The sequence below is a fragment of the Catharus ustulatus genome, chromosome 2, assembly GCF_009819885.2.
Source record: "Catharus ustulatus isolate bCatUst1 chromosome 2, bCatUst1.pri.v2, whole genome shotgun sequence".
Classification (NCBI taxonomy): Eukaryota; Metazoa; Chordata; class Aves; order Passeriformes; family Turdidae; genus Catharus; species Catharus ustulatus.
The window spans coordinates 4,111,426-4,124,737 of record NC_046222.1 but is presented as its reverse complement, the minus strand read 5'-3'; the positions used below and the strand labels follow the sequence as shown (position 1 = coordinate 4,124,737).

General features: G+C 35.6%; 1 protein-coding gene across 5 annotated transcripts in view; it reads left to right on the top strand.

The window, feature by feature from the left end:
• The window catches only part of DCAF6 (DDB1 and CUL4 associated factor 6), a 73,794-nt gene that overhangs the window by 15,565 nt on the left and 44,917 nt on the right, over window positions 1–13,312 (top strand). For 3 of the 5 annotated variants that reach the window (XM_033051960.1, XM_033051958.1, XM_033051962.1), the window contains exons 2-4: window positions 1,009–1,070; window positions 7,363–7,455; window positions 10,033–10,218. In XM_033051960.1, the coding sequence (XP_032907851.1) occupies window positions 1,009–1,070; window positions 7,363–7,455; window positions 10,033–10,218 (341 nt within the window). Of the gene's footprint in view, window positions 1–1,008; window positions 1,071–6,127; window positions 6,183–6,627; window positions 6,646–7,362; window positions 7,456–10,032; window positions 10,219–13,312 lie in introns of those variants that run through there. The other 2 variants (XM_033051961.1, XM_033051963.1) reach the window with 2 other exon arrangements.

Sequence of the window (13,312 nt, the reverse complement as noted above, 5' to 3'; positions counted from 1 at the left end):
AGAAACTACTTTTCCAAATATGTGCTGTACTGCCAGAGGCAACATTGAGTTTTGACATGGTTCTTCCTTGAGCTGAACCAAAGCAGGTTCAAAAATGTAGGAATTTTCAGAGCTGGATTCTGTTGCTGTTCTTTTCCTGATTCTAGGTTTTTAATGTTAATTTTAGTGAATTTCACAGTTACATATTTGGAAAGAGTGCAGCCTGGCAAAGGCCTACAGTCTAATGCTCTTACCTGGAATTTTGTTCTGAGACATGTACTAACAGAATAAAAAGGGGTAATGGTCCTTGAGTTTAAGAGCTTTTAGGATTGAAGTTAAAATATAGGTTTATCAATATTTTTCTTTTTTAAAAATGCTTTCTGGGGAAGATTAGGTTCAGTATAACCTGAGAGTTGGAGCCATGTGTTTAAATATCTAGTTCAGGAAAATACCACATTTTTGTCATTGTACTTTGTGTTTCCCTCTTCATGTGTTTAGTGCAGTAGTGCTTTTGAGTGCAGTGGTAAATCAGTTTGTATATAGGGTATAAGAACATGAAAGTTCCTGGGCTTTGTCTTCATATGGGTTTATAGATTTCATCTTTATCCTTCATCTCTTCCTTTCACAGAATTCATTTTTAGGAAAAGGAATGTTACTGGTCTTAAATGTTAATTTTTCAAATGCAGAGGTTGTACTGCTTGGACTGTATAATACTTGCTCCTTGTCAGCTAAGTGAACCAAATAACCACAGGAATAATTTCTGTTTTCTTGCTATTAGTTTTAGAGGGAGCTTCAGCCTGTGAAACATTTCATTTTGCCATTTCTGCACTCTTATTAAAGGTGGTGGAAGAACCAGCAAATGTCATGCTTGTCATAGGATTTGTAAAATGAGAACCATATGAATTGTTTCAAGATTTAAATTTATATTCTGATTCTTTACTGTTTAGGTTTTTACCTGTGAATGGTCATTACCAGGCTCTTAACTACTTCAGGTTTTAAAAACTACATAATGGATATTTTTCTTCACAGGGAGAAGAGAATTTATCCAAAGATTAAAACTTGAAGCAACCTTGAATGTCCATGATGGATGTGTAAGTCACTTGTTGCTTTTTTGTTTGTTAAAAACTGTTGGATTATGATTTTATTGCCATGGTAACAAAACTCAACTTTAAAAGGCAAATATCTTGTATTTGTGTATTAAAACAGAGCTGGACCACTCTGCCTGTTGAGATCTACATCTGAATTCTCTAGCTATTTGTTTCTTCTTGAATATCTGACACTTTTACCTTTGAAGCAAAACAAAATCCCATTCCTGTGTCTTAAAGCTGTGTCTACTGCTGGTTGAATTAATCTCTCCTGGCATTTAAACGCATTCCTACCTTTCAGTTAGGACTCATCTTAAATCTTGAAAATGAAGTCCTAAGTCCTTTTTTTTTTTTTTTTGTTATACTGTGTTGACTTAAAGCTTTATTAGTATTTTGAGTGATTTATTTTCTATTTCCCAAAAGCAAGTCAAGTGCTACATGCTGACTTCCAGACAATGAAAACAAAAATAAGCCTTCCTGAAAGGCAGTAACATAACTTGAAATATTGCTTATTTAAATATTAATTTTTGAAAAGGATACCAATATTTTAAAACCTATCCTTTTAAATAAAAACTTTTATCTAAACTAGGTTCAGGACAAAGAGGCTGCCATGTTACCTTTGAGGAATAGAGCAGAAATTAATGGTTGTTAAAGTATTTGATATACAAAATGTCTGAAAAATGGAAGTATTATATAAAAAAATGAAAATGTAAGTGCAGCTTTCTTAATTTAACATGTACATTTGTTAAACTGTTCAAATGTAAGGATTATTTTAGCCTGAGTTTCTTGGACTTTTAATTAAGGAGTGATATAATTGTTAACTAACCCACTAGTAGTTTTATGGAACAAGTGTTGTTAACATCCAGCCTTGTTGAGAATAGAAGTATGATTTTGATGTGCCTTTGTTTTTGTGGGCCTGGAAAGTCTGGGAAAGGCCAGGATTAGAATTGTTGTGTATAAAATGTGAGCTACTTTTCCTGTGCTGACTAAATTATAAGTTTAATGTTCTGGTACAGATGGTATTGGTGTAATGAAACAAATATATATATTTATCTTTTTTTTTTTTACAAAAAATGCGACAAGAATGATGATGTAAGGTCTCTTCCAACCCAAACAATTCTATGATTCTATGTGTATTTATTAATTTTTATATTTGAGATTGTAACAGTGATACTTTACTTCTGAATTTCTTCTCTAAGTAATTTTTAATCTCCTTAAATACTTAAGATTAAATTTTTCAAGTTTCTTTTCCTGAAGTTGATTAGAGTATTTTTTTTCTTAATTTCCTTGTAAAAAAGTAATTTTTTTCCTATTGAGACAGAATATAGGAAAACAATATTTGTTCAATACCTGTTAAAAATTAAGTGACTGATCTCTATTGCAATTATCTGCCTCTGTGTTGCATAATAGAAATTACAGATTTGCTGTTGGCATTGCTTGAATCTACCTTATGGATATGTATTTGAAAACTAATTTTGTATTGATTGTGTTAGCTTTGAAAGTATGCTTCAACATATGGCCTAATTGTTTCGTGGGTGGAAAATGCTTGAGTTGTAAACTTAAAGCATTATTTGCAGGTTTTTAAAATACTGCAGTATTTAAATACAGTATTGAAATACTACAGTTTGTAAAAAGGGCTTTAGAAGTTAAATTTGCTCAGAACTCTCCACCTTTAAGGAATGCGCTATTGGGAGTTCTTACCTCATTTACTGTGTGGTCTTTGGCAAGGAATAATCTTTTAAGGCTAATAACCACTCAGTAGAATTTCTTAGTATTTGTTTTTTAAAAATCTGTCAAATAGAAATCAATGAAATTATAATGCATGTCCTGATTAAACTCCTTTGTACCATCAATGGTAATTGGGCTCTTTTTTTCTTTTCTTCTTCCCACAACTCCTGGCTCAGCATGCATTTCAGATGTGGGGAATGAATCATTGTCTATTAAAAGGTGTTTCTGGGTTTAGTTTTTGGGTGGTTGGGTTTTAAGGAAGGTTGGATGGCAGGGGTTTGGGGTTTTCTTTAGTTGCTGTTTGGTTAATTGGTGTTTTAAAGAACTTTTTCATTGTTCTGTTGAATAAGTTGTGACTTATATTTTCTATATAAAGCATGCTGTGTAATTGGACACGGTGGACAACTTACTTAAGGCAAGAATTTTTTTTACTAATTGAGGATAAAACTGAAGTCCAAGTTCCTACCTGTTCCACAGAAGAGAGATCCTGAGGGAGATACAGCTGTGTGTATAATCACAGGCAGGATATCTGTGAAGAAGGGAATATTCCATGAATTACTTCACATATCCACACTCTTGTAACAGTGATATTACCATAGCACTTTTTGTTTAAAATCTGAGTAGTTTCACCTCATAGTTCAGGGGCAATTCTCTTTGAAACAGTCCCATTTCCCCCTTGGCTTGAAGACACAGTTTCTAGCAGCAGTGTGTGAAGTAATTGAATTGGTTCTACAGAATTATTGATGTCTGGCAGTGGCCTTATCATCCTTCCAGGGCAGGATTTGCTTCTTTCAACAAGGTTCACATGGTCAAATTCAGTAAGATCATTTGTATGCCAGAACTTGCCTTTTTCTGTGTTAGCTGTAAAGGGAGCTTAAGAAGATGAGGAAATGTACAGAGTTAGGTGAGCTGTTCTATATGAAGGGATTAAATCCAAAGGAGAAATGTTGAAAGAGAAGCAATCTGGATGGGCAGCGATGAAGTGTGAGGAAAGTAGAGGGTAAAGAAGCACTAAACCATATTGAATTGCAGTAAAAATATAGCTTGTTGTCTTCCAGCTTTGGTCCTGTGAAAGCTGAGAAAGGTTAAAATGCAAGATGTAGATGAATCATTTGACATGAGTAAATATTACATTGTGAAATAGAATATTACCTGAAGGAATAGCTTCTCATTTCTATGTATAGGCATTCAGATCAATAACAAAAACAAACCAGCATCCTTCATAGCATTCATCTCCTTCAGGATGGCACTTAGGAGCAGATCCTTTTCAGATGTACTCCTCAAGGCAGGCTTAAACCAGTATAGGGAGTTTGTGTTCTGTTAAAAACATGATTTTCACCTTGCGCTCCACAGATGAAAAGCGCTGTTTTTTTCACCCCCTTCTTTGCTTGGGGGACATTTACAGACATTTTTATTTCTTTTCTTCTATTTTTCTATTCTGTTAATCTCTTCTGTTCACAAGAGCTGATTCTGATATCACTTTGCATGGAAGTGGGGAGTTTGCCTTTTTGGTTTTCTAAGGATTGGCTGCACTGCCTACTGCATTGTCTTTGAGGAAAACACAGAGATAATAAATTTATATCTGGCTAATTGACTAATGAATCAAAAGTGCCTGCTGACTCCTTGCAAGGCTAGATGAGTGACAAATAAAACTAGATACAATTAATAATGTGGAGTACTTAATAGAAAGAAGCTAATTACACACCCTTTGACTTTTCTTACCTTGTTAGTAATTGTCTTGTCATTTGTGTTTGATGTATCCTTTCTTCTGGCTCCAACACCCTTTCCCAAGGTTTCCAAACCCTCAGAATAGGAACTGTTACATTATGCTTTTAGTTGGGTGTTAAGTGGCAGTACAGGTAGTACATTACATAGCTTTTCAAAATAAAAACTAATTTTATAACCGGTTCTTGTTTAACATTATATTTTTTTAGTGGATTTGTTACCATAGAATGAGACAAGAACATTTTTTTAATTCTGTTTTTTTGAGCATCTGCTTTTAGTGACCCATATGCAAATTTATTTGGGTTATTCTGTGTTGATCTGAGGTTGTGCTGAACACTTTGTGAACTGACTGGAAAGTCTCTGAAAAAAACCCCAAACAAGTTTATTTGACTGGAAGACTTTGTTACTTTTTGAGTTACTTGTTGTCAGTAATGCTGAGAAGTTGATTGGGTGCAGAATAAAAAAGGCTGTTCAGTTACAGACCTCTAGTACACATTTGGTTATGTCATCTTACTTCAGGATTATTTTTGAACCAACTTTGGTCTAGTTAGGGTATATTGAAATTGCTCAGCTGAGGCGATCATTGCAATGAAATTAGAATTTTGGAGGAGAATGATTGATGTCTTGTGTAGATTTGTGATGCTGCAATTTAGATAATCTTGTCTCCCCTTTGCATTTTCAATGTTTCTCTGCTTTGCTGACCTTCAGATTTTGGGTTTTTACATTGATATACACATCCACCCACTCAATTAGTTTAATTTTTTGCGCTTTTTTTTCTCATATCATGACTTTAAATTTTTCGGTAGCTTCCTTGGTTTTTTCTGTGTTTTGTTCTTGTTTCTATTCCTGTATTCTTAAATTAGCATTTTGGTTTCTTTAGGGCAATGATAATAATATTTTTCTGCCTGAGAGGAAATGTAGATGAAAACAAACATTGTTGGGTTGTGTGTTTGCCCTTGCTGTAGTGCTGTGCAATGTTTGACAACATTTTAACATACAGCCATTGTTAGGACAGGTTATTTCAATGATAAATGGTTCTGGGGGGGGTAGCTGAAATTGTGGCTCTTGGTGATTGACAGCCAGAGTTATAAAATCATAGGAGTAGCCATGCAAGGTCATACCAAAGCTCAGTGGGCCTGAAAATTTGGCCCTGAAGGTGGCCAGCACAGGTTTTTGAAGGAAGTTGAGACAGGGCAAGCAGACAGTATTTGATGGGTGTTCTGCTTTAATGGGCAGGTGGAGGTGGAAGCTGCACCTCTGTTTCTGATAATTTTTCATTTCTCTTTGATGAATATGTATATCCTTCCACTTCTGGTGTTTAGGGTGTTCCATAAGAATGATTTCTAGTTTCATTAAAAAGCCATTTGTCATCTGGTTGTTTCATTTAAGACCTTCCATTTCCTGTACTGTGAAGATCCACAGAAAATAATTTTTTTACTTTTTCCATGTCATTCATGTTCTCATAAGCTTCTATAATTTCCCTTCCCTAGAGCAGTACAAATTATTTGCTTCTTGCAATAAAGTGTTAGATATCTGTGAGCACCCCAGTAATTCCTTGTCATAATTTCTCTTTCCAACTGGGCAGTAATAGAAATGGAGAATACAGGAGCGGGATACGAACCCAAACTGCGTTGTGTGGAAGACGTGGGATTGCCATGCATGGATGTATACCTTGCTCTTCTGTGCTTTTCCTAATAAATCCTAACAATATTTGACTGCTGCTGAGCACTGAGCTAACCCTGGCATAGGCATGTTTGTTTAACACCGAGATCTCTCCTCAAGTTCCCCCACCTGACAATATCAAGGTGGTGGTGTTCCTGTGATCCACCTGAAACTGCTAACTCTGATTTTGCAACTAATCCCAACTAAACTTGACATTCAAACAGTAACTAGAATGGGTGTATTTGTTTTAAACAAAACTTATTTTTGTTTGGGGGGCTCAGAGCGAAACATTTGAATTAGCAAAAAAAAAAAAAAAAAAAAAAAGGCTTAAGAAAATAATTTAGAATGAAGTGGATTTTTTTTACCAATTCTGTAATCCAGTCTGGTACATCACTCTAAGGCAGCTGTTCTGCCAACAGAATCTAGCCAGCAGAAAATGGTGGTGGCTGCAGTTTGGCACTTGAAGGTATTTTAGAGGCTTACTTGAAATAATAATGGTCTTGCATGCAGTCTTTGGTGCTTGTGCATGAGCTGCTGCTTGGAGGATACCTTTTGAGCTTCCTGGATTTTGAGTGCTTTCACAGCTTTGTTTCACTGACACATTATTAAGCACATCTTGTGAAAAGGAGAATTGATAAGGAAATGTATTGTAAAACTCTCCCAATACAATTCTGTACCTCTCTGTAGGATTCTTCTTTCCCAGCATACTCACACTTTCAAAAGGGATCTGGGATGGATTCTGCAGTGCTTTTCCCTGAGAAGGTGTAGTCACTGAAAATGTGCAAGGCAATGGATGGTCAGAATTTGGATCTGGTGAAGATACAGTAATGAGAGCACTGTGATGCCCTCCAGTTCAAATTCAGAGTACTCTCTGTGGAGTACATTTGGTACATTAAAGCACCTGAGTGTGTAAAATTGTGGCTACTGTGGGAAGCTTAATTTACCTAATGAACCCTTGAGGAGCAGAGGGAGTAATTGAGATGCCGTAGGTGAAGCAGGTGATTCCCTTATCAATTTGTTTTAAAAACACAATTTTTTTTTAATGCTAGCTGCTTAGAAATTACATAATTTCAGTTGAATTTGTTAACTCCTATTTCTGTAGTGTTGGATAAGTATTGATGTTTTAATATGGTGAAAACGGAATTACTGTAATTCTAAACAATTTTTTTTTTAATTCATGCAGGTGAATACAATTTGCTGGAATGATACAGGAGAATATATCTTATCTGGTTCAGATGACACCAACCTGGTAATCAGTAATCCCTACAGCAGAAAGGTAGGTTTGTTTCTGGCTGCTTGTTAATTTTCAAATGGGATGCAAGTTCCTATTTTTCAATGTATTAAAGATTTTTTTTAATATATCAGTTTTCAGATATTAATTATTGTGTGACAGAGATACCACCATGGACTTCCTAGTGTAGATAAATGGGAATAAAACTTCACAGTGCTTTAAAACCTGAGAGTTCTAATCCTTTGCGACTTTGGAATGATCCCATTTTACGGTACATGTCTGGGCACAAAGGGAACATGGTCTCACCACAGATTAGTGTCAGGACCAGCAATAGGATTCAGTAATTCTCATGACATCTTGCAGTCAGATAAACTGTTTTCCTCTCACTTCAGTTTTAAAATATTGTAATTTTTGCTCTTTGTAATGTACTGAGTTGTCTTTCTGTGTGATGTTGTTGGGGTGCCAATCTTGATTAAAATAGTTCACTCTAATGTGAGATTACATTGCCTTGTGTGTGTCTGCAAGTGGATGGAGAATAATTTGTACTGAAATAAAGGTTGCAATGCAGCTGAAAGACTCACAGTAGTGCCAGCTGGCATCCATCAGGTAGTAGCACTGGCTCACATTTTTCTCTTGCAGGAATTGCTGATAGTTTGGTAGAACAGATGCTTTGAGCTGTGTCCTCTCAGGGGCTGAAAACTAAACCCTGAGGACCTGCTCAAAAAATTAAATGTGTGGGAGAAACAAAAGGTGTGGTTGGTATGGTGGAAGAGAGTTTGAGTAGAAAACAATATTTTACTTTCCTGAAGGGTTGTGGTGGGAAATGTTGGTGGTTTGGAGTGTTGCTTGTGCCTATAGGTAAGGCCCTTTTTCCACCTCTCCAAATAAGCCATAGCTTCCAAACTTCATCTCATCCTTTCAATTTCTGGTGTCAGCCTGACAAAGTTCAGATCACTGGACAGTGTTTCTCTTGGACTGGGAGTTCTGCTGGAAAAGCAGTGTCCAAGACAGCTGTGAAGTGGATGACAGACATATTCCAAGCTGAGTGTTGGTGGAGTGACTTGCAGAGTAAGAATTTTTCATGCAGATAAAGGATGTTCAGTGTTATTTATTGTGCAGAGTTGATTTTAATATCCCACCATGGGATAGTTGCTCATTATATAGTTTTTACATTAAAATATTGTAATACTTTATAAGGTGCTGCAATTTAAGCTTTATACTTCCATGGGACAATTGCCCAGTTCCACCTCCACCCCCTGTTGTGTACTTCTCTGCTTAAGCCTAATGAGGAATATAGGAGATGTTTTGTTTGATTTTTTTTATTTTTCACGGTTAGCTGAGTAATTTATTTTTTTTAATCAGCAGAGGAGAAGATGATTTTTAATTATTTTTTTCTCTAATGCATGCAAATGCAATTATAAAACCACAAGTTCCAGCAAGAAGACTCAATAATCAGTATTATTCCTGCAATGTACTAGAGATATGATTTTTAATGAGTGTTGCAATTGTGTTAGTGTATTTTCTTTGGCTTGAATAAGAGAATCAATACAGGAAAAGGCAGCAAATTGGTATCAGAACTGTGTTGTAATTCTATCATCTTGGCAAATATCCTTATCACCATATTTGCTGTTATTTTCTAGGTAGAGTAACAAAAATAGATTTCAGCCATCAATATTTTGTACCTTTCAGAATATGTAGATACACTCTTAAACCTTTTTAGTGGGAATTATTTAAAAGGTGTGAAATAGCACTTCCAAACTGTTAGGCATGAGCTGCTACTGAGAGAAACTTTATTTGCAAAACACTTCCTTTGATTAAGTTAATTGAGTGGAAATTTGGAAGTAATTTTCATGCTGTAAACAACTTGGTAAGTATTTTTTTCCTAATGGGAGTCATGAAAATGCAGTTTGGTTCAAGTGCTGCAGATGGGGGAAGTAAGAATATAATGTTCACTTGTGCTCAGGAAAGCATGTGAAGGTTTTTTCAGTTTTGGTAGACTAAATATGTGAGGAAGAATAAAGAGTCACCACAAAGTGTTTAAAATCAGCTGTGATGGTGAAGTAAATAATATGTTTGTCTGCTTTCCTATAGATGAATGAGAGACTAGGTCAAGTCCTGTTTATTGCAAAGTATAACCAAGTTCTTAAAAGTTATTTATTTCTGGCTAGTTTCAAAACAGCCTTCCCTATAAACTTCAGTTCTCCTTTTCACAGTGAGTTTAGGAGTAACATCAATTTTTAAAGTCTATAAAATTGGCTTGGATTACAATATCCCAGATCTTCTAAGTCTCTCCTCACTGACATGCTGGGTGGCTGCACCATCACCCTGGCTAATGTTTCACTTTGAGAAACCTGATGTGAAAACAAAGGTGGCAGCTGCATTCCAGCCCTTGTATTTTGCAGACTGCTTCATGCAAGTGCCTGAGCAAATCTCTCTTGTAGAACCATGTTGTTCTTAGAAGAAATTTGGTGTAAAAGCAGCTTCTCTGTTCTCTTGGATTGAACTGCAGGTCCCTGGCAGCTTGTGCATAACTGATGTTTCCCAGTGTGAGTTTTTTCCATTCTTTATTTGCTTGGAATACACTGAACCTGCTGCAGCCTCCCTTTTTTCTTTGTTCTTCAGGTTCTCACAACGATTCGCTCAGGACACAGGGCCAATATTTTCAGTGCAAAGTTCTTACCATGCACCAATGACAAACAGATTGTTTCATGTTCTGGAGATGGAGTCATTTTCTACACGAATGTTGAACAGGATGCAGAGACCAACAGGCAATGCCAGTACACCTGCCACTATGGGACTACCTACGAGGTACCTCATCAAGTATATCACAGTTTTAAGATGGGTAAAATACACATTTTATTGCACTGTTGCACAAAATTTTAACCAGACTCCTGAAAACTTTGTTTCAGTGCAGTAAGAGTTACAGAACTTTTCTTCTTTTTTGAGTTTTTTTTTCCTTTTCAAAAGTAGACTTGGACAGAGAAATGTGCTGTTTAAATTAAATGGAGAACTTTGCAAACAGTGGTGCTGTTAAGACCACTTTGCAAATATGACTTCACCTTCACTGAATGAATGTTCTACAGAGAAAACAGATTCAATTTGAGCTCTGAATTTCTTCCTGAAGTAGGTTGGGGGGTGGTGGAAGTGACTGTTTTGCATTTTTATTTTTATTCTTCCCCCCACCCCCTCCCCTCTTCCCTGAACTTTTCAGCAGTTTCATTCCTTTTTCACAATTTAGATCCTTCTGAGAAATGCTTAGTTCAGCATGTGTGAACAACTTAGTCTGAAAAACATGTTTACAGTTGTAGATAATTTTTCTATTGTGTATTCCAGTTAACACTTTAGGTGTAAATTTAGCCACAGTGTTTTCAGTCCTCCCTTGCAAGTTTTGTTCATATAAATTAGACAAGTGAGGAAGCAAAGTGTTACTGAAGTTAGGAAGATAGTAAGGATTTATTGTTCTATCTGCTTTCTTTAAATAACAGCAAGAGCTGCTGCTTGCAAAACTTACTGTGGTTAAAATAGAAAAAAATTGCAATTTTTTTCTTACGTTCTAAATGTTCCTGTGTCTTTCACTATTTATTTGTTGGGGCTTTTTTAACACTACTGCGGTACACACACAGAGGGGAAAAAAATCCCAAATGCATTGTTTTTTCATCTGTTCAGCTCAGGTTCCATAGCAAGCTTTTAGATCACTTTCTTTGCATGTAAATGAACAAAATCTTTAAGAACTTCTCATAAAAAGAATTGGAGTGTGTGAAAAAAGAAAGTGGCTGAAGTACTACCAGAGTTAATTTTTGTTCATGTAGTAAAAGTGTTCTTATGGTTGTAATTACACCAATTACATTTCCCTGCTATATTGCACAGTCAAAATGATCTTGTTTGGGATGATTTTTATTCAGCAATAATGTTAACAAGAGGGCATTATTGCTGTTTTGAATGTCAGGAGTGTGATACACTTTTGGTTGGTTTTATTGCTTTTAAACACTGTTAATGGAAGGAATATCAAAACCCCTATATGACATTGGCTGTTTTAACAGCTCTGTCCCTTTACAAAGTTATTTTTCTTATCCTGTTTTGCACTGAAGTTGAGAGGTTCCTGGAGTGGAGAGATAATTTCTAAATATTGTGATGTTACTGCTCAGCTGTATGTAACCACATCATCGTGTTAAATATAGAACTTTGACTCACTGTGTTCTCTAAATAACAAAAACTAAAAGCTGCCCCTGAGGTACCAATTCTAAATTTGAAAGTGCTTTGGATTTATACAGCTCTTGGAGTTTGTGACAGTTCAAGACATTGCAAAAACATGAAACAGAGAAATGTGGAAGTTGGTGTAGATTGTTGTAAACTGTGAGATAATTGTACAATTGTTTCTAGTTCTGAGTGGGAATAGAGTAAGTAGAGGGAGAGGCTCTTGAGACACATTTCCGAAGAATTTATTGTTTGCACAAGGCCTTGATAAGTTTGTTTTCCTCAGCCAAATCTTTTCTTTATTGCTTTTCATGTGAATTGCATTTCAGAAAGACAATGTGCTTTTTATGGACACCACTTCCTTGTTTTGAATACAGTTAAATGATCATATAGCTATACACTTTTAAAGTTAAGTAGCAAACAAGTTTTTAGTTAATAAAAAACCAATTTTATAGATATAATGTGTACTTGGTGAACTTAAATGTAGTAATATTGAAGTAATAATGAAGCTTGCACTTTTCCATTTCTCTGGTTTAGTGCCTATGAAGTACTTAGTATGTTTGTGAATACTGTACATAAAAGTTGCCATGTGTAAGTTATATTACATTTATAGGGTGAAATAGCACCAGTGTGAACAGAAATAAAATACAACCACTAGAAATAAGCTTGCCACGTTCAGCAACATTATTGGACCAAAATGTTTTCACTGAAAGCCCTGCTAAATGCTGGAAGAATTTAGTGGCTTGAAGAGCAATTGCTAACTTTTATAACTACGCAAATAAAGTTAATTTGAATGAAATGTGTAGTGAAAAACAGCTTTTTCAGTATGTTACACTGATACATTGAGGAATAGTGGTCATAGCTCAGAAGTTTATTGTTTTATTGGTATTCAAACCTTGGCTTTGTTCTGCAAGTTAAACTTCTTATTTGGCACAGCAAGCAATGTCTCAGTTATTGTGCTGAGCCTTACAAGAGAAGCTGAAGCCTTCAGCTGTTAGCTTTGTAGCCCCACTTCAGGTCAAGAGATTTGCAGATATCCATAAGTTACTTTGATTAAGAATTTTGGGATGTGGGGGTGGTAAATCATCTCATTTAAAAGGTTAAAGAATCACTCTGTGTTCAATGAATGTATTATACTATTAACCATTGTTGTTGCTTTATAAATTTTTACTGATAGTAGCAGAAGTGTAGAAAAAGAAAAATTCTGCCACAATGTTCTGTTTTAAGAGGCAGAGTGTAAACAAACTGGCATTTCCTGTGCATTAACTGACCTGTGGAATTCAGGTAATTTTTAACATTATGGTCACTTGCTTTTGTATTTTGTCTTGAGGAGGCTTGGAGTGAAGCCATTCATGTGAGTTGTCCCTAGCTAGAGAAGGGCTGAGCTTAGAAAGGTGTTATCTTAAACAAAATAATGTTTAAAAAATTGCAGTGAGGAGGTATCTTGGTAGCAGCCTTTAATGCAGACCTGCTACAAGGAACTACCTAAGAGGTAAAGGAATAGCCCAATGGGAATAAAAGCCATTTAGTATTTTCAAGGCATTCAGACTTCTGAGGACTTTGTAATTCTCTCCTATTACTTGATAGAGAATAAACGGAGCTTTTGTTGAATTGTTGCAGCAAACTGATAAGTTATCTGAAAAGTGATTGCAGTAAATGTATGTTGTGTATTAAAAGATAATAGAAACAACTGTAAGCCTTGACCTAT